The following is a 24847-nucleotide window of genomic DNA, read 5'->3' as shown; positions in this document are numbered from 1 at the left end:
GAGAGAGAGGGGACCTCCTGAACGGGTTCCGGGTGTTTACCAGATTTGGGGATAGTGGGAGGATCAACTATCCGGATGGAGCGTTGTCGGAGAAGAGCGAGACTAGAAAAACAGAGGTTGTCAATTTTTTAGACTTTTTTACTTTACTTGTTTATTTTATTTTATTTTGATTATTTTTTTTTTTTTGGTTCTCTCTTCCTCTCGAGTCTCTCGTTCTCGGTTTTATTTCTATTTTTTTATGGTGATCAGCGTGTGTGTGGACTGGGAAACAGAATACTACTTACTACATCTCACCTCTCCAACGTTTCCCCGCACACTCCCACATGGGCATGTAATCATGTACATCTGTTGCAAGGTTAAGTAACCGCACTTCTGTAACGGAGGTATGTCCCATTATGATGTGGTCAGTGTCCAAGAATGTAGTTGCATCATAGCTTCTGGAATACCCAGCAAGACCCCTTGAGCCAAGGGAATGTATCGTAAGATTAATCTAAATATATTGAAATCAATATAGAGAGTGGCGCGATCGAAGTCGCTAGAATCCGTCCTCGTCTTCTTCGTCCCTATTACTCTCGATTTGTGCTTTGTTTTATTTTATTTTCCGATGGTTTCAGGTTTCAGATAGGATGATCAAACGACGAGGCCCGTTGCGTCGCGGGTGAGGGCTTTAGTGCCGAGTTAGTGCCAGCCTCTTTTCGACAGGTACTCGGTACCTTAGCCTAGGACTCTAGAGGACTGGGCTGGAGGACTAAAGGGAGGAAGTACTGGAGACGAGTCGATAACGGGGCGGCCCAGACTTGGCGTCGGTCGTTTCGTGGTACTAACGATGTCTATCATTATTTATTTACGGCGGGTTTTCTCTCGACATGGCAGGACCCATATGTTCTCGACATGGCCATTGAGTCCATGACTGAGTCGGACCCAGACATTTTGACTCGTTGTACGCAGCATTATCATTAGTATTTATTTCATTGTTATATTTTTTTTTTCTCAAAAGGAGAGGTAAAATGCCTACTCGTAGGTAGTAGGTAGTAAGTAGGTAACCAGTAACCACACTTCCGAAAAGCAGAACGAGTAAGGTAAAAAAAAGCCCTAATTGACTACTGCCGACCCACCAGACCTTCCAAGATTGTTCCTCGCAGACAATAATCAAACTTAATATGCAGCAGCACTCTAAGATAAGAAGATATAATCTACGGAACACTGCGGAAGAAGACTTTAATATAAGTCTCTCGGAGAAGCCTTAACAATGGGGTATATGTCTCCGACAATAGGGTCTCTGGGACCTGGCAGCTCTATAACGAAGACAAGGATGATGCGAGGTCTTCCGTTCTCCCGGGTGGTAACTATATTATTAGTTAGTATGTGTGTATGTAGGTAAGGTGGCTACTTGCATTGTATGAACTAACTGCTGTAGGGAGTAGTCAAGCATTACATCCTCTAGTCCTTCATTGTGGGACTATCGAGAGAGTGGACTAGGAACCTAGATGGAGGAGAATTTTCTATGAGATTATCTTAAGATACAATCTAATATCTACTACTACAGTTCAAATCCACAACCACCAAGTGACCCCACCAATCCACCAACAAATCCAATCCACAATCGTAAGATGGTAGTGTCGACTCGGAACTCCATACTTCGGCCGAAATGGAAAGTGAAAAAGAGAAAAAAAAGTATAGAACCAATTGTGGGTCTCCTTAGCAGGTCTCCGTACCTTAGTACAGTACCTACCCATTGAACGAGGCACACAACGGATCGAACCAACAAACGTTAAAAAAAAGCCGGTAGAACGAAGAGGGCAGGAGACCACTACTAGGAGTAAGTTACGTATGGTCTGTGAGTGACCATGGTCCCCCCATTTTCCAGGTAGGCAGGAATATAATTCTAGATCTTGTGTGATCTTGTTAAGTTGTGATCTTCATCGTCATCGGCTATTATTGTGACTAGAGATGATTCTCCTACTGCTTGGGGATAGAATTCGGGATTTGCTTGGTTAGTTAGTAGTACTGTACCGTACCTACTACCTAGTATAGTGTAGGTAGTACCTATGTGGCGGTTCTTACCGGTTTCTGAGGCTGTCATATCCATCCGTCTATCCGGTGTCATATATCATATCATAACATACCATATCATACTTATATCATAGTAGATCATTGGCACTGCCAACCTGACCCTGCAGATCTCGTTAGGTCGGATGGTGACCGTTGGGTTGTTTATCTGCTGCATACATACATGGTATGTGGCCAAGGGGTTTGTATAGTACCTAGAAAGGATCAGAGAATGGTATTCTTCTTCAACGGGTTTGTGACCTCCCATTTGATAATGGGAAGATACCCCCTTTGCATAGCAGAACCCCGCATTCGTCTGCCTCGAGGGCGATGGTTGCGATGTGGGATTGGATGACCGTCGATCTTTACTGTGGTCGACTGACATACATACATGCCGTGATCAAATTCCTGTATGTAGTTATGATAGGGGATGATCCATCGGCAAGATTCTCTAGGGCAAAAAAGGTATGATTGGTTGGCACGGCACATGATGAATAGGTGCTGGGTAGCGAACATCCATCCCGCTTGCCACATACCGCACAACCTGCTTGAAGCACTAACTAACCAGTAACTACCACTAACCGCGGCCAACAAGTGCCGAACCTACCGTCTCCGAGTCTGCGCTAAGAATGATGAAAAGATTAGTCAATCAAACAAGTGCGCCACTTTCACGACAAGTCCAGATCTTGTTGAGCCTTTGCTCCTACTGAGGGCCTGGATGGGGACCTGTTGTGGGGAACCCAACTGTCCCGTTCCATGGTTGACAGCCATCGCTTACCTCGATGGAGACGTGGTCTCTGCCCTGAATCTAGAACAAGTGGCCGGGGCGTTGGGCAAATTATATACGTACCTAAAGATAGAGGTTGAACAAAGGAACCATAGCTCGAGGAGAGACAAGTGATTTGGACGAGTCATCTGGCGAGTCTTGCTTTTCCGGGATATCGAAGCTCAGCGCGGGCTAACTATGTCGTGGCACCTCTCCTCTACGGTTGATATTGAAATGTCAAGCACAACATGTTCGAGTGCTGATTGGATACCCAGGTGTCGTACACGCTGAGATTACCTAGCCCACTGAGAGTAACAAAAGAGCATCACGCGTTCTGGGTCCTCTGCTTACACGGCGAGGGATGCGGGAAACCACCTCCCAGTGTAACCTGGATCCATCGCCTGCTCGCAGGATCGATCGAGTAGATAAGTCCATTTCCAACAGCCATTCGTTTCCTCGTCAGGCTGACTGGCTGTCACTCAGCACTGTATAGCTAAGGGACAAAGGAAGTAGGCACTCTGAACCTGCGGGATCGATGACCCTGAACGTAGCTAACTACAGGGGGAAAGGGGTGGTTGACCTGTCAGGTCAGACGGAACTCATATCTCCCCCTCAGCACAACAGGGAGGGAGGACAAGAGGGAGCTCGAACTGTGCACCGATTGCGTTGTGGACTTGTGGTGAAAGAGAAAAGACGGAGGTAAGGTAAGCATGGGTGGAAAATGCCGATGATATCTACCTAGATAGGCAGGAGTCAGTGGCGGATTCGGGAACATCCTTCTAGCCTCTATCTAGGGCCTTCACAGTGTGGTTTAGTCGTTACCTATATACATAAACATAAACTAGGCCAGTTGTAAGGAGAATAGTCCCGTAGGTTGGGACGGGAATAGTGGACTGAGAATTAAGGAGCCGGAAGGCTGGAGTGGTGGAAGGGGGGAAAGATACTACTATTGTCTGGTGGGATTAATTGGTTGGTTGTAAGCGCCTGCAGGGATTCCGAAATAACTCCAGGTTGAAATCACAGAAATATTATTATTTTTCTGTTTTACTTTTCTTGGAGAAAAAAAAAAAAAAAAAAAAAAGAAGGAAAAAAAATGGTTGAAACAAGGGGCGGATGCTTCACAATTGTTTCCCGCGCCAGTTTTATCGGGTTGTGCAGGCTTGGCATTGTTTGCGGTCTCCACTCCTTGACCCTCCCTGACTCCGGGTCCCAAAGTCCAGCGGTGGTCTCGACTGGTATCTTCAAATCCAGGAGTTGCCAGAAGACCATTGAACCTACCTACCTAGGGAACTGGATCCATTGAAATTATATTATTAGATGATCCATTGGGTGGTCGTGGTTGGTTGACGACGGGGTGGACCGATTCAGTCCCGGCCATCCATCCCTCCCGGCTCAGCTGCCAACCAAGGGACCCATGATGTTTGTTTAACCGCTGGGGAGACTTTGGGGATGTGCTAATGTCTGCAGAAGTGCTTGCGACAATTAATCCACTAATGATTAATCTGCTGGCCAGCCTCTTGGACCAGATGTGCGGTGCATATGTAGAATATCCAATATTCTACGTAGGCTTTCGCTCGTTTTCATTATCTTAGTCTATTGTATGCATCTCTTTTTTATTTCCCCTTCTCAAAGGCGTGAGAACACCCAGTGAAGCTATTGAGGCAGGTACTGGGTTGGGACGAAGTGTCCCCATCACCAACCATGGATGAGCTCATGTCATCTTATTTCCATCCTTACTTTCATTATTTTTTATCCCATCCTTTCTATTCTATATTTAATATTTAATGTTTAGTTTTATATTATGTTATATTTCATTTATACTTTATACTTTGTATGCCCATATTTCTCTATATAAGCTATTCATTTATATTCATCAATTTTATATTATGTTAATACCAACAATCTGATTTCTCCTCCAGTACAGATCAAGATCACCATCCGTCAATCTCGCAAACGACCTCGACTCCCCGGGGCATCAAGTAGTCAGCTTCGTGTTGATAAATGGGGAAGGAGAATCAGGACGCTTGGTCAAGGCGTCGGGAGTTCACCCTCGTACTCCATCTAAATCCGGATTTGAGCAGTCCATTCAACATCCAGCCTCGCCTAACTAGTCCGGGAGATGGGTCCCGGGTAAGAATAACGGGTATACGGTCGTGGTGGAGGGGAAGAGTACCCAACTACCAGTACCTAGTAGTCTAGTACACTTAGTATCGTGTGGAATCTTGGGGGACCGAAGTTGACAGAAGGGAGAAACCCCACTCATCATGGTCCATACATACGGGTACGGGTCTCGAGAGTAAATGACCCGGCCTTTTTACTGCCGACCCGTCCCTGGATGGTCGGGATTGGTTGATGGGTGGCCGGGTTGGCTGCATGTATCGTATCTGAAATGAGCATACACGGTATGGTCACATTGGATCGATGGAGATTTCCTCCATCTTTGTTCCTGAACACTCTAGGTAAGGTACAGGCTTAGTTTAAGGTCTTTAATATTGACTAGTAATGACTTTGGCTGACTTTTCAATTTATATTGTATTGAAGCCAAGTATCAGTAACATAATCTCCTGATCTATTTAGTTCAATTGTCAAGATCAATCACTGATCGTACTCTGTACAATGTTGTATGATTGTATAATTACCAGGGTGGAGCATGGTGACTGCTATTATCATGGTGTATTATTATTGATTGGAAATTATTATTAGTACCCTCCATTGTTTATTATATTATTATCATAATTTTATTATTATGGTGGTTATCATGATTATAATTATTTTATTTGATTTTAATTATTTATTGAGATTAATATTATTATTCTTGATCCCAATAATAATCATTTTTACTATTACGACGATTCGCTCCCATATTTGATGATGATTATTACTGTTCTTCCATCCCACTAGTAGTATACTGAGTACTGCTGGCAACTGTTGTTGTTATTACTCTAACCGCCTGGAAAAATAACTAAAGGGACCCTGACCTCACTTGGTATTCCTCTTTCTTCCTCCTCTTCTTCTCCTCTCTCCCTCCTCACTTCCGCGCGACTGGCCTTCTTTTTTTTTTTTTTCCTTTCATCGCCTTTCGTTTCTTCCCCCCCTCCCTGTTTTATTTTATTTTTTCATTCTCTTTCGCCGTGCGAGTTATTCAAGGAGACTTGGAAGTGGGCTGGCCCAATTCATCTCTATTGCCTTCTTTCTTCCATCGCCCCTCCAACCCGACCTTTCTTTTTTTGTCCCTTTCTTTGTGAAAGGGTGTCACGCCGTCAGCGCCTAACGACGATTTCCGGGAGGCTGGTTCCTCTGAGTGTGCCTATAGCCTCTGTTATATCATCGCTTGTTGACATTCGACCGTCACTACCTTGGACTTGACTTGGTCCCCCATCGTTCTCTTTGAAGAATCTACTAGAAGAGGGGTTGCTGTTCTGACGGTACGTACAAACTCCTTGGCGTGGAAGTCTGATCCTACGATGGTCAGTGAAAGGGCTGGCGTTGGTCAAACCCATTCCGTTCTTTCGTTGTTCGCAAGGGCCGATTCCAATCCCTCCCCCATCTAGCACCACTGGGCTAATGATGTGAGAATAGAATTGGCAACATGTATCCTCAACCTGGTGCCCCGATGGCACCTCCTCAGAAACCAGAGACATTCATGCTCTCGAGCGAGGCGCAGCAGAGCCTTCCTCAAGATGCGCAAGTCGCCCTGCAACAAGTTGATAACTGTGAGTCGGACACTGTCGTGATTCGTTCTCCATCCCTTCGAATCCTGTACGAGGTTCGATCCCTTGTCGAGTCCGCTGGCTGATCTCGAATCCCCCTCTATAGTGAAATATTTCCTCTTGTCGGCCCCTGTGGACTGGCAGCCTGATCAACTGATCCGACGATTCTTGCTTCCGACCGGCGACTATATCTCCTGTGTCCTCTGGTTCGTTTGTCCGCAGACCATCGCGGGTTGTGAAGGGAAGAAAAAATGACGCTCGTGACTGACTGGGCGGCAGGAGTAACCTTTTTCATGTGTCGGGTACCGACATTGTTCGATGCCTGGCCTTTCGATTCCAGGCCTTTGGACGTCCGGTCAAGAATTCGAAGAAGTTCGAGGAGGGCATCTTCTCCGACCTCCGAAATCTCAAAGCCGGTACCGATGCCACCTTGGAGGAGCCCAAGAGCCCGTTCCTCGACTTCCTGTACAAGAACAACTGCATCCGCACGCAGAAAAAGCAAAAGGTCTTCTACTGGTACAGCGTGCCGCACGACCGCCTGTTTCTCGATGCGTTGGAACGTGATTTGAAGCGGGAGAAGATGGGTCAGGAGGCTACCACGGTGGCCGTCAGCGAACCGGCCCTGTCCTTCGAATACGATTCGTCCCAGTCGTTGTACGAGCAACTTACAAAGGCACAACAAGCGAGTTCTTCATCGTTTGCCACACACGCAAGTACGACATATGGCCAACCCGCATCCCCAGTGGTTCGGAGCGTTGACGCAATGCCTCCCCCCCAGATGGCTCCCCACATGGCTCCGCCGACGCTGCCCCTTCTCCCGGACGAGTCTGGGCACCCGGCCATGTATAGTGCGATTCCCATGTCCAGTGCCATGGCTCCGGGCCTTGTGAAGCGCGAACCCGAGTACACCACCATCCAGTTCGACCGCAATGGCATGCCGATGGCTCGGATTCACCAGCGCCATGCATCCATGCCCACCTTTGTCGAATACTCGCCAGCCCCGTCCTTTGTTTCCTCCCACTATGAAGACTACAGCAACCGAGGGTTGTCCTTTGAGCCAGTCACACCACCCCAGCACAGCTCCCACTTGGGCGCCGAGCCCGCCTATATCGCCAACGAGGATACCGGTCTCTACACTGCCATCCCCGAGCTCTCGTCAGCTCACGCTATGAACCCGATGATGCAGCTCCCCCCGTCCAATCTCGCCAGCGCCCACTTCCCGCCCCCACCGAGGTCGTTCCACTCAAACGTCTACTCGATGATCGAGGGTTCCCCGACATACAAGCAGCGCAGACGGCGCTCGTCCATCCCGCCGGGCGCTGCCAATGCCGTGGCCGCCGCGCAGTCGCAAGTGACGAACACACCGCCGCCGGTCAGCTATGCCGCGCACCGGCCCAGCGATCTGCGACGCTCAGTTTCCAGCTCGGTGGCCCCCGTGGCAGAAGTCGAGGAGTCGCACCAGGACTCTTCGCATCGGACCGTGAATGGATACCCGTCGGCCATGCTTCCTCAGAAAAACTTGCTCCAGGAGATGTCCCGGAATGGGACCCCGCTGTCGGGGTTGGAGGAGAACCCGGAGAATGGCCTGACGATCGCAAACCCCGCCGATGAGCTAGCGGCGCTCCCCAACAACGAGACCCTGGAGAACGCCGTTCAGCATAGTGCGACGCACAAGGGGGATCGGTTCGCCCCTGGTCCTGTCCGCCGCGCGCGCAGCGCGACCATGATGGAACTGGGGCCTTACCCTCAGAAGTCCCACTCGTGTCCGATCCCCTCATGCGGGCGACTCTTCAAGAGACTAGAGCATCTGAAACGGTGAGTTGCAGTCCCCTCCTAGCCCTTGACGTCAATTGCGCCCCGTGATTGGGTTCCTCTTCTCAGACCTGAAACCGCCGTCTAACACTTAGCGTCTAGACATGTGAGGACCCACACGCAAGAACGGCCGTACCCTTGTCCATACTGCAACAAAGCCTTCTCTCGTTCCGACAACCTTGCACAGTAAGTTTCTTCGGTACCCGTTGCGTCACCAGATAGGAAGGTCTAACCTTTGACCCCAGACACCGTCGGATCCATGAGGCCCAGCAAGACGGACAGCCGCCACTCCAACCTCACGAGGAAGATCTGGAAAACGAGGACAACGAATCTGGTTCGGCAGATGAAGACTCTTCGCCAGTGGATACGGGGCCGCACTCGATGCTCCATGTCTCCAGTATGGCGTCGATGGCGCCCGCCATGACCTTATCAACCGCCATGCCCTCGATGATGGGGACGCACTTGATTGCTCCTCAACTTCTGCAGCAGCACATTTAAGCGCCATGGTGGGACTCGCTCCGATCCGCTGTCATTTGACCTCTTCGCCAGCCATCGTTCCCGCATGAGAACACTTGATTGTGCCTCATGTGACCCATTTTTCTTTTCGCTCCCTATCTTCTTTTTTTTAATAGAGTTATTGATTCATGGACATATCTTCGCGTGTCTTTCCATGTTGGCAAGTTTCTGCTCGGTTATCGGGCAGGCCTGATGTTCTCTGTTTGTTCCTGTCTCCTATTTGGCGAGTCACCCGGGTGGCTCTGTTGATATCGTGGGTCTTCCTTTTCGATCCCTGTTTTCTTGCTACAGGAAGGTCGGGGGGTCATTTTCCAGCACAGGATTGCCGGGGTGACCCTTTGTCTCTTGTTGGCGCTCGCGCTGGGGTTTGTTTCCATATAAACCATCGCTGGTTGTGCCGCGTATTGTGACTTTCATAGCTAGCCCTCCTTGACTGCTTGGCATTTTATTTTTATTTTATTTTCCCTTGACCTTGTTTCATTTGTCTCGTTAGTTTTGTCTGGTCATTTTGCGCTCTGTTGATAATGTTTTCTTTGATTTTATTTTTTATTTTTTTATACTCCCAGCTGTTTATATTGGGACTTTGGAAGGTAGGTAGGACAGAAGAAGCACAGTGCGAATTGGTTTGCTAGTGGCGTATCGTTCTGAGGAACGAACAGTTTGAGATGTCAGTAAAAATCAACAACAATATCTCAAAGTCATTCCTGTAGCTTCTGATTTTTCTCTACTGTAGTTCCCAAAAAGTGTAGGGAGCTATCTGTTCAGGCTGTCCAGGCAGGACGAAATACGTGATCCCGCGGTAATCTGTGATATCATAATAGCGCTAAAAAAGACCCTGGAGACTAGGTAGACAAAGCGTACTATAAAACCAGGAATAGCGCTCAGAATCCTACCCCACATGATATAAACACCGCATGCTTCTATTCATCCGAACCATTCTCATCAATAGTAATAATACGACCATCCTCATTGTTGAAGCAATTACTCCGCGCCCTCCAAACCGCAGCCCAGACCGGGTCACGTGGCTGGCCTGCTGACGTCGACGCAGTTCGCCATCACAAGAACCTCCAATTCCAACATCCTTCAAACACTATCCGCGGGAAACACTTATTTAAGAATAATCGTGATTCAGTCCTTTTGAGTGACTTGGTCTGGGTCGCTCGCAGACGCTCGATAACGCTTTCTATCGTCGCTGATAATACACCATCTTTGTACTCCGCACTACACTCCGCACAGGGCGTGGCGCACCGCGGGACCCATGAACGCTGGCCGTTCTTAGTCCTTACCTATCTACTATATTATTCGTATTTTGGGAATACAGCTTATCTAGCTGGGTGTGCTCGAGCCTTCTTCATCATCAGCCCGATATTGTGAGTCCTGGAGTCTGGCATCAATGACGGACACCGATGGACGGATTGCGGACGAGACCTCGCCCCTAGTGGGTCCGGAACGCAGGTTTAACGATAGTGATGTGGACTTACTGCCGGATTCTGGTGGACGGGATGCTGGTCGGCAGGATGCTCACGCGGGTGATCTCGCGGAGACGAGGAGTAGTTGGTACTTGTTCTTGTTGACGTTGAGTATTGGCGGGTAAGCTCTTGACTCTCCTTGCTGCTTGTTCGTTTGGCGATTGACATGTCGGGTAGACTTCAGGTTGTATGGTCTGTTGAGCTGTCGTATGGATCGGTAAGTGTACCGGCTGCCTCGTTATTTGGGAGTTGGAGGCTAACTGATATGGTTGTAGCCGTACTTACTGTCTCTCGGGATGAGCAAGGCCTTGCTTGCCTTTGTGTGGATTGCCGGTCCGTTGACAGGAGCCCTGGTGCAGCCGTATATTGGCATCTGCAGTGATAACTGCCGCGTATCGTGGGGCAAAAGGAAGCCGTTTATGATTGTGGGTGGGGCGGGGACAATATTCGCGCTGCTTGCCCTTGCCTGGGTCAAGGAGATAGTTGCAGGGTTTTTGGGAATCTTTGGCGTTGATTCGACTTCGGCCGGTACTAGGACGGCTGTTATCGTCCTGGCGACGATTTTCATGTACTGTTTGGATTTTGCGATTAATACCGGTATGGCTGTCTGTTCCCTGTTCCCTACGTTGCCCGCTGCTGACATTTTGTCTATAGTTCAAGCAGGTATTCGATGTTTCATCGTGGACAATGCTCCTACGCATCAGCAGGAATCGGCAAACGCTTGGGCGAGCCGTCTTACCGGGGTGGGCAATATCCTTGGATACATTTTTGGATACGTGGACCTGCCACGGTATATTCCCTTCCTTGGAAATACCCAGTTCCAGGTGCTGTGCGCGCTGGCGTCAATTTTGCTTTGCAGCACGTTGCTGGTCAGTTGCTCGTACATCCAGGAACGAGATCCCCGGCTTGAGGGGTCGTCTTCCTCCAGCAATCCCGGTATCACGACCTTTTTTAGGCAGGTATTCAAATCGATTAAAAATCTACCGCCTCAGATCGCCAAAGTCTGCGAGGTCCAGGTCGCCGCGTGGGTGGGCTGGTTCCCGTTCCTTTTCTACTCCACCACCTACATCGGACAGCTTTATGTCAATCCTCTCTTCGAGGAGCATCCGAATTTGCCCGATAGGCAGATCGATGACGCCTGGGAAGAGGCTACGAGAATAGGAACCTTTGCGCTGCTGGTCTACGCAATCGTCTCTTTCGCTGCGAACCTCACGCTACCCATTTTTGTCGTTCCGACGTACCGACCCGTGGATACGAACAGCTCGGGGAGGATACCTGTCGATAGCAATGCCGAGCAGGAATCGTTCCTGGAGACGAGGAGGATGTCAATCTCAAGCCTGCCGGTCGGGACCACATCCGAGCCAGCACCGAACATGCCTCAGGACAAAGATGGAGATTCCCAGGGCAGCGCTAAGTGGGGATCGAAGCTACAGATTCCGGGGTTTACTCTTCGCCGGGCGTGGCTCCTGTCCCATGTTCTTTTCACGCTTTGCATGTTTAGCACGTTCTTTATCTACAGCTACCAGGCGGCGACCGTAGTCATCGGTCTCGTGGGGATATCCTGGGCGATGACGCTCTGGGCCCCGTTCGCGCTGATCTCGGCGGAGGTTGCGCGAGTTGACGCGGAACGTCGAGTCCGACGTAACCAGGCAGAGATGCACCAATCTGACGATCTGCATCGTGGATTCCAGGACGGCCAGCCGGAGCAGGATCCAAACAGCGACGACCTCGAGCACGGGTCGTCGACTGGCAAGGCGACCGACGACGACGAGAATCTGGCGCAAGCGGGAATCATCCTGGGGCTCCACAACGTGGCAGTCTCATCTCCTCAGATCGTGTCCAGCTTGATCTGCAGTGCGATCTTCAAGGTCTTTCAGAAGCCTCGCGGTGAGCCTTGGGATGATAGTGTCGGATGGGTGCTCCGGTTTGGGGGCTGCGCCGCGCTCGTGGCGGCGTGGCTGACTGGACGGCTTTCTGAGGGGCGGTGATATTCTTTTTTTAATACTTTTTATTTTTCTAACTTGGTCATTTAATCCGAGGCATGATTTGTAGAAATTGAACGGATTTAATTCAATGGGTACGGAGTAGTCAGATTATGACATAGCAGATAGTTAGAGATGCGCCAGGAGGATCGGCGGGCCGGGCGACAGATGGACGCGCTTAAACCGGGACTAGACCGTTACTTGTCCTTCCTTGTCCCGTCCGAGCTCTCCTTCTCATTCACTCTTGACTTGCATCTTCCCCATCCTGCCATCCTCTCTCCAACGCCCCGTCTGTAAGGCTATCTACACATTTCTTTCGTCCTGGATTAGTGTCTGGGATTATGTGCGCCTTGATCTACAGTTGTTAACACTGTGGTGTCATTCGCCGTCGTGGTTGCCTTCACTCTTTCATCTTACCAACCAGTTTAATGGCTGAACAACTGATGGGCGGTGCCCTTCATTTGCTCCGTATGTATCCCTTTTCTTGGCTGTGAATTTCTTTTGTGCTGTTTGTTTGGTTTCCTGTTTTGATCTCTTTCTGCCAGTCCAGTTCTTGAGCTGTTATGCGTTATTCCCGTGCCGACTGCCTTTCGTCTTGATGGCGCAGAAACGAGAGAAATAGAAACGCCCGATGCTGATACCTCGACTGCTACTCCTAGGAAGAGTCGCCGAATATGAGTCTGACCCCGACGATGGTACGCGCCCCTCACCCTCGACCTCGGTTCTACGAGCGATGTCTAATCCATGGTGGTTGAAACAGATGCTCCCGAAGCGGGCACCAAGGAGTTCTTCAGCTCCTGGGCGCTGTTCATTCTGATCATGCTGTTGATATTCGCGCTCTTTACGAGTTACATTCTGCAGCAGAAGAAGATCCAAGCCGTCCATGAAACAGTCTTGTCCATCTTTGCGGGTACGTCGATTCGAGTTCCGGAGGGGCCAAGGACCACCTTCTGACACGTGGGGGGTAGGGATGTTTGTCGGCTTGATTATACGCTTGAGCCCCGAGTCGCCCATTCAGGATAGCGTTACCTTCGACTATCAATTTTTCTTCAACCTGCTTCTCCCTCCGATTATATTGGCGTCTGGGTACGAATTACACCAAGCGAACTTCTTCCGCAATATCGGGACGATCTTGACGTTTGCGTTTGCGGGGACCTTCATCTCTGCGATTGTGCTGGGATCGGTCCTGTTCGTCTGGACGCGGATCCCCTTGGATGGTCTGAATATCACCTTTGTCGAGGCGATCTCGGTGGGCGCGACGCTGTCTGCGACCGACCCGGTGACGATCTTGGCGATCTTCAACCTGTATAAGGTCGAGCCGAAGCTCTACACGGTTATCTTCGGCGAGTCGATCCTGAACGATGCGATTGCTATTGTCCTGTTCGAGACGGCCCAGAAGTATGCGGAGAACGATGCGGAATCGCTGACCTTCCTTCACTTCTTCGAGGCCATCGGTCTATTCTTGATCGTCTTCTTTGGCAGTATGCTGGTCGGTATCATCGTGGGGATCATAACCGCCCTGGGGCTTAAGTACACGCATGTGCGCCGCCAGCCCAAGATCGAGAGCTGTCTGATCATCCTCATCGCTTACGCGAGCTACTTTTTCTCCAACGGCGTGTATCTGTCCGGTATGTCACTCCATGGTTGGAAGGTGACCACCGCGTTTGCTGACCGTTTCCAGGGATCGTCTCGCTCCTGTTCTGTGGGATCACATTGAAACATTATGCCTACTACAACATGTCGCGACGGACGCAGTTGACCACAAAGTATCTATTCCAGGTGATGGCCCAGCTGTCGGAGAATTTCATCTTCATCTACCTCGGTCTGGATCTGCTGGTCCAGCGCCACCTGCAGTTCAAGCCGTTGTTCATCATGGTGTCGATTTTCGGCATCTGCCTTGCTCGCTATCTCGCCGTGTTTCCGTTGTCCAAGGCGATCAACTGGTTCATTCGATACCGGGCCCGCCGGCGTGGACAGGAGGTTGCGGACGAGCTGCCCTTTGCCTACCAGGCGATGCTCTTCTGGGCGGGGCTGCGCGGCGCAGTCGGTGTCGCACTGGCGGCAGGCCTCAAAGGGGTCAACGCGCCCGCTCTCCGGGCCACCGTCCTGGTGGTGGTCGTGCTCACCGTCATCATCTTCGGCGGGACGACCGCGCGCATGCTGGAGATCCTCGGCATCCGCACGGGTGTCGTGGAGGAGCTGGAGTCGGATGACGAGTTCGACATCGAAGTGACCCACGGGGGCACATACTACAAGCGTTCGGACACGGCGCTGGGGTACACCCCTCGCCGCATGGACTCGACCATCCCCTTGGACGGAGTGACGCCGCGAGGGGATCTTGAGCGGACCGATAGCTATTCGAGTGGCAACAACCGCCGGCCGAGTCCCCCACGGGCGTCGTCGTCCGGCCGGAGTCGCGGACACACGCGTCTCTTTTCGAATGCATACAACCCTCGGGATACGCAAACCCCGCGCGACCGATCCTCGACAGCCACCCTTCTCGGGGGTGCCGGTCCGCACGACGACAGCAGTGCAGCCAGCGAGGACGAGTTCGGCCTGCGGTCGAGCAGCAAGGGTCGACTGTCTGACCCGGACCACCCCGACGCGTTTGAAATCGATGTGGACGACAACGACGACGAGGACCTGCCACCCACCGCCCCGTCAGTCTCGCGACTGCGACGATCACCCTCACAGCCGATGCCGTCCAGCGGCCCGCATGCGGCAGAGACGGCCAGTATGTCCCCTCTGCGACGCGAGGCAGCCTCGGGGTTGAGCGCCCGGGACGCAATCCGCGATTTGTTCTCCGGCGGGCCGTCCGGAGACCATGGGGCTTGGTTCAGGCAGCTAGATGAGGATTATATTAAGCCGCGACTGTTGCTCGACCAGTCGAATCATAAGGGACCGGGGCCGGGGGCGGTTTAATGACTTGTACTATGATTTTCTTAACTCCCGGTTTCTGGTCCTTGCTGGTTTTGGTTGATTCCTGCTTGGTTTGTTGACAGTTTACTTATTGATTGGTGATACTCACTAGTATCTTTTGTGATGTGCACTGGTATTGACTGGTGATGTTCACTGGCATCGATTATGGTTTGATGTCCAGGGTCTGGATACTCTGGACTGGTTGAGTTGATGTTCGGATAGAGATGTATGTCTGTCTGTCTCAGCGTGTTTGTTTCCTCTATTTTCTAGTATTCTTTAGACGGTGATAGTTCTATAACTCGCCGATGCTCTGTAAACCCGTGGGTTAGTAAGAGTCTGGACCAATACTTAGGTCAATTTAGTATCTTCATTATTCTCAACTATATGATTGGCAAGCTTGGAGTAAACATGGAGGTTTACATCTAGAACAGCCATGATTGACTAGAATGGTAAAACTTGATTGTATCGTCATACGGCTCTATCTTCTCTTCCAACATAAGATGCACAGATCTCATGTTGTCTATCTATCTATCCATCGCTCATTTACTTCAGCAATGAGGAGAAAGCGGTATGAGAGACGATTCCCCTGATTACTACGGGAGTACTGTTTACAAATAAATATCTTCTCTTGAAGAACCTATGTGAGGAAGACATTATATGGAATGGTTCATTATGTGTATTAGCTATTGGTGCTAGTCATGTCATTCTGTTTCGTATCTGTTTCTTTCGTCAACGTTCGATGAGATCGATATTGGCCATTCAACTGGTTGATAGTGTCTGGGGTTTGGTGTGACGATGATGATTGATTACTGCGGCACGTCGAGAACGTAGCGGCCTGCGATCTTGCCTTGTTCTGTTTATTGTCAGTATACTCTCTCAAGGACAACACTTTCCATACAAAAAAAAAAAAAAAAAAAGAAGAAGAAGAAGAAGAAGAAGAAGAAAAGGAAACAAACCCATCAACTCAAAAACCTGCGGCAGGTCCTTCAACGGCACCGTCTTAAACGGCGCATGAATCAACCCACGCGCGAAGAACTCAATCGCCTCGACCGAATCCTGCCGATTGCCGACGTAGCTGCCCTTGATGTTGATCATGCGCACGACGGTGTTGAACACGGGCGCCTTGAGGTACGCGTGTGCGGGAAGACCGATGGCGACGATGGATCCGTGAGAGCGCACGTATCCCGCGGCTTGCTGGAAGGGGCCTTCGCTGACGGCAAGGAGGATGACGGCGTGCGCGCCGAGGCCGTCGAGGGTGGCGGCTTTGACGTCTTCGACGACGTCTTTGGATTTGGTGAAGTCGACGTAGGTCTGTTCTCTTTTAGTTTCTTTGGTTTTTCTTGGGGAAGTATAAGAGAAGGGGAAGGGGAGGGAGTTACCTTCGCACCAAGCTTCTCGCACATGGCTTTCTTTTCATCCCCCCCGTCGATAGCAACCACCTGGAGACCCATAGCCTTGGCATACTGCAGAGCGAGCGAGCCCAATCCACCACCAGCGCCGACAATAGCGACCGTCTGGCCGGGACGGATCCCCGACTCCTTCAGACCCTTGTAGACAGTGAGACCGGCGCAGAGGATCGGGGCGACCGCGTCGAGGGCCACGTCCTTGGGGATATTGGAAGACAGAGCAGCCTTGCCGATCGCATACTGCTGGAAGCTACCGTCGACGGTATAGCCCGAGAGCTGAGGATTAGGACACAGAGGCTCCTCGCCCTGTCGACAGAACTCGCAGGTCATGCACGCGCCGTTCAGCCACTTGATGCCGGCGTGGTCGCCCAGCTCGAACTCGTTCACCAGCTCGCCCTTGGCGACGACCACGCCCGCGCCTTCGTGTCCGCCGACCAGCGGCAATTTCAGCGGCAGCGGCCAGTCGCCTTTCATGGCGTGGAGGTCCGTGTGGCAGACGCCGGAGTAGCGGATCTTGACGAGGATTTCGTCCGGGCCAGGCTTGGGGACGGCGATTTGCTTGTAGACTGGGGGGCCGCCCTTCTTTTCCACCACCTGGGCCCATTGCTTGTCTGGGAGGGACATTTTGGTGGTATACTTGGGCGGTAGTGGTAGAGGTAGTGAGGTGGGAGATGTAGATGTAGAAGAAGGTGTAGTAGGGTAGAAATGTAAGAAAGTTACATCAGCCAGCGAGAGACATGGTTCTTATAAGAGCCAATTCTTTATCCCCCTTGAAATCAAAGACAGTCACTAATAATAGGTAGCCAGTGACTGCCAGACGAAGAGGTTGCACGGTAGTGCATGACGAGAGGTGACGGAGTAGAAGACGTCACCAGATTGGAGCGGGTTGGTTTCTCCGCACGACAACCCAGCCATCGCATCATGCCATTGCTCGCTTGATTTTTCCCTGTCACACACTAATGTTGGCTGATGGGGGTGAAAAATTGTGGTGGTCTAGACTGTGTTGAGATTGATGGAGGTTGATTGACTGGTTATGTTTTACTAGGGATGAACGGGCGGGGTGGATATATGGATATGGGTGATATGGATGTTCCGAGTCTCAGTGGCACATCGCAGCATCAGTATCACGTTCCCTTGTTATACCTTCTGATATGCCCTTCTTGGTGACAGCCACTGGTTGTCTGTGGTGTGACTACACCAGTGGTTCAGTCAGTCTCCCGAGTACTCTGCACTGCAGTGAAGACACAGCAAGTGAATACCACCAGATAATCTCCATTCTCAATCCACAGATTTTGTTACTGAACAAGCCACTGACAGTCACTGGACAAGAGAGAATTCTCTCCTTTGTTGTTGTGGAGGTACGTGTCTTGAGTCTCGACCCAGACAGGTCGGGATCAATCCAAAATTGAAGGGACTGTGCACTGGCTGGCCAGCTATCCATGGGTAATCTTTAGAAAAGACCTCGCCTGGCATTTTCCGAACTGGCATGTAAGAGGTGTGTTCGCTTCTTCTTCTCATTGGGGAGTATGTATCGGATGAGAGTACTAAATGGAGGGAGCATCCTCTGTATTGCCCTTGCTTTGTCCCACCCCGATGATGTACCGGGCGTGGATTGAAGGGGCCTGCACTATTAGTGATGCTTTACACATGTTTCTGCTTCTCTCAGGATCTGTAGAAGAGCTTGCTCTCGGATGCAATGGCAGTGCGTTGACAAGCTAGAAGACGAGATTACCGTCCAGACAGTATGATCTTCATGGGTCTAGCCTGGACATGGTGTCATTCTCTCAGTCTCTCGGATCAACTCCATGCCAGAAGATCGAATATATCGAACAAGAAGAATGATGGAGAGAATGCAGGTATCGAGAGTGAGAGAGAGAGAGAGAGAGAAGTGATGGAGAGGATGCCTCAGGTTGGCTATACGAGTAATGTATTGCACGTTGTCTCCATACCCAAATACCGTATTATATAGACCAAATAGTATGGAGATGACCGTACCATACACGATGAACCTCACTCTCTCGTCTCTTCTTTCTACGGACCCAGAATCATCAATCCATCTTCCTCTTCTTCTTCTCATTCTCTCCACTTCACTTTCTCATTCTTTCTTTCCTCCTTCTTTCTTCCCCCATCTGGTCCATTCTCTCCCCTCTTCTTCCTCTCCTGCATCATCTTCCCCTTCCTTCATCTCCTCCTTCATCTCTCCAGATCTTTCTCCCTCTGCTCTCATCCTCTCTCCCAATCCGGTAACTCCTCCAACCGACCGACTGCGCGTCGCTGACGGGCTTCACCTCGCTCGACTCAATCCTCCATCGATCGGACGGTGGACTGGTAAGTCATTTCAATTCATCATTCTCAGAAAATCCCTCCAGTGGTAGTCCTTTCATCCTCCCATCAAGAGAGAAAGATCGACCGCTGACGATCCTCCGTTCGCTGCTTCCTTTTCGCCCCTTCCAAACTTCCCACCTCTCCATTTCTTTCGTCCTTTCTACCCACCAGATCCTGGATCCCCTCATCGCCCCATCACTACCTCATCCTCTTCTCCTCCTCCTGCTTCAGTTCATGACACCCCCTTTTCCACTCCGGACCGTGAATTAACACCCCCGGCAGAAGATTCCAAAGATCGAACCCGTGTCCTGCAATCACGCGTAGTCGCTGACGTTCCATCCTCCCCCATTCGTCTCGCGCATGGCTGGCGCCGGTGTACCCTGACGGATCGTACGCTTTTCCGATCCCCCCCGTCATCCCATTAATCGCCGTCTCCATCCTCGATCGCGAATCGTCCATCTCCGTTCGTCGCCGCGTGCCCGGCGTTCGCGGTCACCATGTCGGGCGCTCCGCCGTACAACCCCCAGTCCCCGACCTCGCAATCCCGGTATCCGGCCTATTCGCCCTCCAACAAGAACCGCGCCTACTATCCCAACAATGAATATCCCCAGCATCCCCCCCAGACCCCGCCGGCCTTCCCCCCGGCCCAGCCCGCCTCGCTGTCTCGGAGCCCGCACTACGCCCATGCGCCGTCTCCCTTGCCCGGCACCCTGCCCCCGCTGAACGGGGCCGGCTCCCATCCCTCCGAGCCGGCGGCACCGTACTCCTCCCACTCGGCCTCGGGCACGCCGCAGTTTCCCCTGCCGCGACCCTACTCCGGTTCCTCACTGCCGGCGAACTCCGCCTACGGCCACCACTCGCCCTCCCGCAATCATCATCCATCCGGTCGACTCGACGGCTACCTCTCGCCCAAGCGGGAGGCCGACTCGCCGTACCCCGTGGGCGGTCCCGCCGTCGCCGGGTACCCGTCCGCCATCGCGCGAGAACCCCCACACGCCTCACCCCCAAAGGAAACGGTAGGACCAGCCCCCTCGTCCACGGGACGCGCCCTCCCGAGACCCCAGAACCTAACCCTCGTGCCCCCGCAGAAACCCGCCCGAGCCGCCGATCCGATGTCGTTCGCCAGCATCCTGTCCGGTCCGGCGGAGGAACGTTCCCCACCCAAGAGGCCCTCCCCGCTCCCCGACACCGCCCCGCAGGCGACCGCCCCCGCCCCCGCGCCGGCGCCCGTTGCCCCCACGCCCGCCGTGGCCGCGACGCCCCCGGCGGTCAAAGAGGTGGAAACCACCCCGGCGCCCCGGCCGGAGAAGAAGACCCCCGCGGAACGCCGCCGCCGGAACGCCGACAAGAAGGCGGCCGATGCCGCCGCGACCAACGGCGCGCCGGGATCTCACATCACCTACCCCACACGGCCCCGCAAGATGCTCTCCGAACGTGACATGGAAGCGGTGAATCGTGCCTTGGCCGACATCGACCATGCGGACAAGAGTGACGTCGAGAGCCCCGGGTTCGAGGCCGAACGGGAACGCTACACCCTGAAGGGCAAGAAGCGCGCCTTCGGGGCCGAGAAGGCCGAGAATATTCGACGCAAGGTACGTGATTGACCATGGCAGGACCTTGTGCACACACGACACCAATTGACCCCTCTACAGCGCCGTCGCCACGATTTCCTGGTCCGGCTGGGAAAGACCTTCGAGAAGCAAGCTGCCCTGGGCATGGACCGGTTCCGCCTCGCCAACGAATCCTCCGTCATCGCCGAGGTCCAGGCCAAGGAGGTCCAGGATGAGAAGGAGCGCAAGAAGGACATGCAGCGCAAGCGCCGGCGGGAGAACACGGTGCGCCTGGAGATGCAGAAGAAGCTGGAGGCCGAGCGCAAGGCCCACAAGGCCCAGGACTCCGCCGAGAAGGCCAAATTCCTGCGCGAGGCCGAGCGCGCCCAGCGGAAGATCAAGACCACCAAACGCGCCCTCGAGGGCGTCACGGCTCCCGAGGAGATCGGTGAGGTCACCCCGCTGGCTCCCAACCTCGAGGGCGGCACCACCAGCTCCTTCCACATCGGCCGCAGTTCCCCGTCCCGCCGCAAGTCCGGCCGCAGCGGAAACTCCAGCCGACCCAAGAAGTCAAAGGAGCAGAAGCAAGCCGAGAAGGATGCCGCCGAGGCCGCCTACGCCGCCATGGAGAACGACGAACCCCTACCGCTGGCGCCCAAGGAGGCCGCTGCCGCTGCCGCGGCCGCGGCCGCCCCTCGCAAGGACACGCTCAAGAAGGAAGCCAAGGGCGGCCGCTCCAAGGAAACAACCCCGGTGCCCGTCTCCGCTTACGAGACCAAGGGCTACAATCAGATCTACGAGCAGATCTGGCGCGACATCGCCCGCAAGGACATCCCCAAGGTCTACCGGGTTAAGGCTATCTCCCTCAGTACCCGCCAGGAGAACCTGCGCAAGACCGCCCAGCTGGCCAGCAAGCAGTCCCGCAAGTGGCAGGAACGTACCAACAAGAGTATGAAGGACACCCAGGCCCGCGCCAAGCGCACCATGCGCGAGATGATGTCCTTCTGGAAGCGCAACGAGCGCGAGGAGCGCGACCTCCGCCGTCTCGCCGAGAAACAGGAGATCGAGTCGGCCAAGAAGGCTGAGGCTGAGCGCGAGGCCAACCGCCAGCGCCGCAAGCTCAACTTCCTCATCTCTCAGACCGAGCTGTACTCCCATTTCATCGGGCGCAAGATCCAGGGTGTCGACGACGCGGAGGGCGAGACGGCCGGGGAGACCGGCGGCAGTGGCACCGCTGCTGCCGCCGCCGCCGCCGCCGCGTCCGGTGCGGAGGGCCAGGTCACCAATTTCGAGGATCTCGATTTTGACGCCGAGGACGAGTCCGCCCTGCAGGCCGCGGCGCGGGCCAACGCGCAGAATGCCGTCCAGCAGGCTCAGGACCGGGCGCGGGCCTTTAACGAGCAGGATCCGATGGCGACGATGGACGAGGGCGAGTTGAACTTCCAAAACCCCACCAGTCTCGGAGACATCGAGATCTCGCAGCCGACCATGCTCAACGCCAAGTTGAAGGAGTACCAGCTCAAGGGCCTGAACTGGCTCGTCAACCTGTACGAGCAAGGCATCAACGGCATCCTGGCCGACGAGATGGGCCTGGGGAAGACCATCCAGTCCATCTCCGTGATGGCGTACCTGGCCGAGGTCCACAACATCTGGGGCCCCTTCCTCGTCATCGCCCCCGCGTCGACCCTGCACAACTGGCAGCAGGAGATCACCAAGTTCGTGCCCAACATCAAGGTCCTGCCGTACTGGGGGTCGGCCAAGGACCGCAAGATCCTCCGCAAGTTCTGGGACCGTAAGCACATCACCTACACCAAGGAGTCCGAGTTCCACGTGCTGGTGACCTCGTACCAGCTGGTCGTGTTGGACGCTCAGTACTTCCAAAAAGTCAAGTGGCAGTACATGATCCTGGACGAGGCCCAGGCCATCAAGTCGTCCCAGAGCTCCCGGTGGAAGAACCTGCTGGGTTTCTCCTGCCGGAACCGGCTCCTCCTGACGGGGACGCCGATCCAGAACAACATGCAGGAGCTGTGGGCCCTACTCCACTTCATCATGCCCACTCTGTTCGACTCGCACGACGAGTTCAGCGAGTGGTTCTCCAAGGACATCGAGTCCCACGCCCAGAGCAACACCAAGCTGAACGAGGACCAGCTGAAGCGGCTCCACATGATCCTCAAGCCCTTCATGCTGCGCCGTGTCAAGAAACACGTGCAGCAGGAGCTCGGCGACAAGGTCGAGAAGGACATCTTCTGCGACCTCACCTACCGCCAGCGGGCCTACTACACCAACCTGCGGAACCGCGTCAGCATCATGGACCTGATCGAGAAGGCCGCCGTGGGCGACGAGGCCGACAGCACCACCCTGATGAACCTCGTGATGCAGTTCCGCAAGGTCTGCAACCACCCGGACCTGTTCGAGCGCGCCGAGACCAAGTCACCCTTCTCCACCGCCTTCTTCGCCGAGACCGCGTCGTTCGTCCGGGAGGGGTCCTTTGTCGACGTCGGGTACTCGACGCGCAACCTCATCGAATACCCGCTCCCGCGGCTCCTGTGCAGCTCGGCGGGGCGGCTGGACGTCGCCGGCCCCGACAACGTGCACGCCGGGTTCCGGGGCCGGTACCTGGCCCACCTGATGAACGTCTTCGCCCCGGAGCACATCCGGCAGAGCGTGGCGGAGGACGGCGCGTTTGCGTTCCTGCGGTTTGCGGACACCTCCGTGGGCGAGGCGGCCACGCTCGCACGGCTCGGCGTGTTTGAGCGCGCCGTTCGCCGCCGGGGCCAGCCCCCTCACCACCATCACGACCGCTTGGCCCGCCTGCAGGTTGCCTACGACGCGGACGAGGCGGACGAGACCACCGCCACCACCCTCCTTCCCCACACGCTCTTCAACATCGTCGAGCGGAACGACCCCCGCGCCGTGCAGGAGATCCTCCCCGAGGGGTGCATGGGGGCCCTCATGACCGTGTCCCAGTCGAGCTTTGCCCGCGAGGGCCTCGGCACCATCGAGCCGTGCGCCAGTCCGGCGGCCTCGGCGCCGCCGATCGTCCTCTCGTCGTCCAGCAGCGCGACCCAGCAGGAGATGCGGGACCGCCTCCTGTTCCCCATCTCCGTCCGGCACGCGCTCTACAGCACGCCGTCGCGCGAGGTGGAGGCGCAGATCCTGGAGCAGCGGGTGGACCCGGCCCCCTACGCGGTGGCGCCGATGCTGCCGGCGCCGCTGTCGACCAAGGGCCGCTACACGCACATCGAGGTGCCGTCGATGCGGCGGTTCGTCACGGACTCGGGCAAGTTGGCCAAGCTGGACGAGCTGCTGCGGGAGCTGAAGGCGGGCGGGCACCGGGTGCTGCTCTACTTCCAGATGACGCGGATGATCGACCTCATGGAGGAGTACCTGACGTACCGCAACTACAAGTACTGCCGGCTGGACGGCAGCACGAAGCTGGAGGACCGGCGCGACACGGTGGCGGACTTCCAGCAGCGGTCCGACATCTTCGTCTTCCTGCTGTCGACGCGGGCGGGTGGTCTGGGCATCAACCTGACGGCGGCCGACACGGTGATCTTCTACGACTCGGACTGGAACCCGACGATCGACTCGCAGGCGATGGACCGGGCGCACCGACTGGGCCAGACGCGGCAGGTGACGGTGTACCGGCTGATCACGCGGGGCACGATCGAGGAGCGGATCCGCAAGCGGGCGCTGCAGAAGGAGGAGGTGCAGCGGGTGGTGATCTCGGGCGGCGCGGCGGGCGGCGTGGATTTCAACACGCGGAACCGCGAGAGCCGGACCAAGGACATTGCGCTGTGGCTGGCGGACGACGAGCAGGCGGAGCTCATCGAGCAAAAGGAGAAGGAGGCGCTGGACCGGGGGGAGGTGTTTGGGGCGGCCAAGGCTGGCAAGAAGGCGGCGCAAAAGCGAAAGAAGGACGTGACGATGGACGAACTGTACCACGAGGGTGGGTCTCCCTTTCCTCCCATCTTTTCCGCATTGCAAGTAGACCGACTGACCATTTGTACAGGCGAAGGCAACTTCGACGATGCCAGCGCGAAGCCGTCGGGTGCGGTGACGCCGGTGTCCGAGACGGTGAACACGCCGTCGTCGACGCCCGTGCCCAAACGCGGCCGCGGAGGGACCGGCAAGGGTTCCTCGAAGCGCGCCAAAACGACCAAGGAACGACTGCGACTGATCGATGGGGATGGGGGACTGGCCTAATGGGTTCCTTTTTTCCCTTCCCTTTTCCCTTCCTTTCTTCTCTTTTTTCCCTTCGTCATTCTCTCATTCTCATTCTATGATTTTTCTACTATTTTATTTTATTTTATTTTATTCCTTTTTTTTTTTTTTTTTTTTTT

The 24847-nt window shown here is 53.9% G+C and overlaps 4 protein-coding genes across 4 annotated transcripts; 3 read left to right on the top strand and 1 right to left on the bottom strand.

Annotated features, from left to right (window-relative positions):
• Positions 1–5708: 5708 nt before the first annotated feature.
• steA (sexual development transcription factor SteA) lies at positions 5709–9563 on the top strand. Its single transcript, XM_024813992.1, has 6 exons — positions 5709–6240; positions 6395–6528; positions 6632–6731; positions 6805–8340; positions 8440–8523; positions 8583–9563. Exons 2-6 carry the CDS (start codon positions 6405–6407, stop codon positions 8833–8835), a joined length of 2097 nt encoding a protein of 698 aa, XP_024668685.1. The 5' UTR covers positions 5709–6240; positions 6395–6404; the 3' UTR covers positions 8836–9563.
• A 1055-nt stretch (positions 9564–10618) lies between these two features.
• On the top strand, positions 10619–15226 carry BDW47DRAFT_120129 (bifunctional K:H/Na:H antiporter NHX1; the record flags this gene model as incomplete). The annotated part of the gene is made up of 6 exons (XM_024815449.1): positions 10619–10919; positions 10977–12209; positions 12964–12999; positions 13065–13214; positions 13273–13932; positions 13986–15226. 6 exons carry the CDS (start codon positions 10619–10621, stop codon positions 15224–15226), a joined length of 3621 nt encoding a protein of 1206 aa, XP_024668684.1.
• Positions 15227–16022: 796 nt separating this feature from the next.
• BDW47DRAFT_71887 (zinc-dependent alcohol dehydrogenase) lies at positions 16023–17516 on the bottom strand. Its single transcript, XM_024819689.1, has 3 exons — positions 16603–17516; positions 16180–16534; positions 16023–16076 (listed from the first exon to the last, which is right to left on the bottom strand). The coding sequence occupies exons 1-3, from the start codon at positions 17251–17253 to the stop codon at positions 16030–16032; spliced, it is 1053 nt and encodes a 350-aa protein (XP_024668683.1). The 5' UTR covers positions 17254–17516; the 3' UTR covers positions 16023–16029.
• Positions 17517–19451: 1935 nt separating this feature from the next.
• ino80 (chromatin-remodeling ATPase INO80) lies at positions 19452–24710 on the top strand (the record flags this gene model as incomplete). Its single annotated transcript, XM_024816907.1, has 3 exons — positions 19452–20546; positions 20607–24453; positions 24517–24710. The coding sequence occupies 3 exons, from the start codon at positions 19452–19454 to the stop codon at positions 24708–24710; spliced, it is 5136 nt and encodes a 1711-aa protein (XP_024668682.1).
• Positions 24711–24847: the final 137 nt, after the last annotated feature.

Source organism: Aspergillus candidus (genome assembly GCF_002847045.1).
Source record: "Aspergillus candidus strain CBS 102.13 unplaced genomic scaffold BDW47scaffold_58, whole genome shotgun sequence".
Taxonomy (NCBI): domain Eukaryota; kingdom Fungi; phylum Ascomycota; class Eurotiomycetes; order Eurotiales; family Aspergillaceae; genus Aspergillus; species Aspergillus candidus.
Note: the sequence above shows the minus strand (reverse complement) of the source record. Positions and strands in the feature narration are given on the sequence as shown.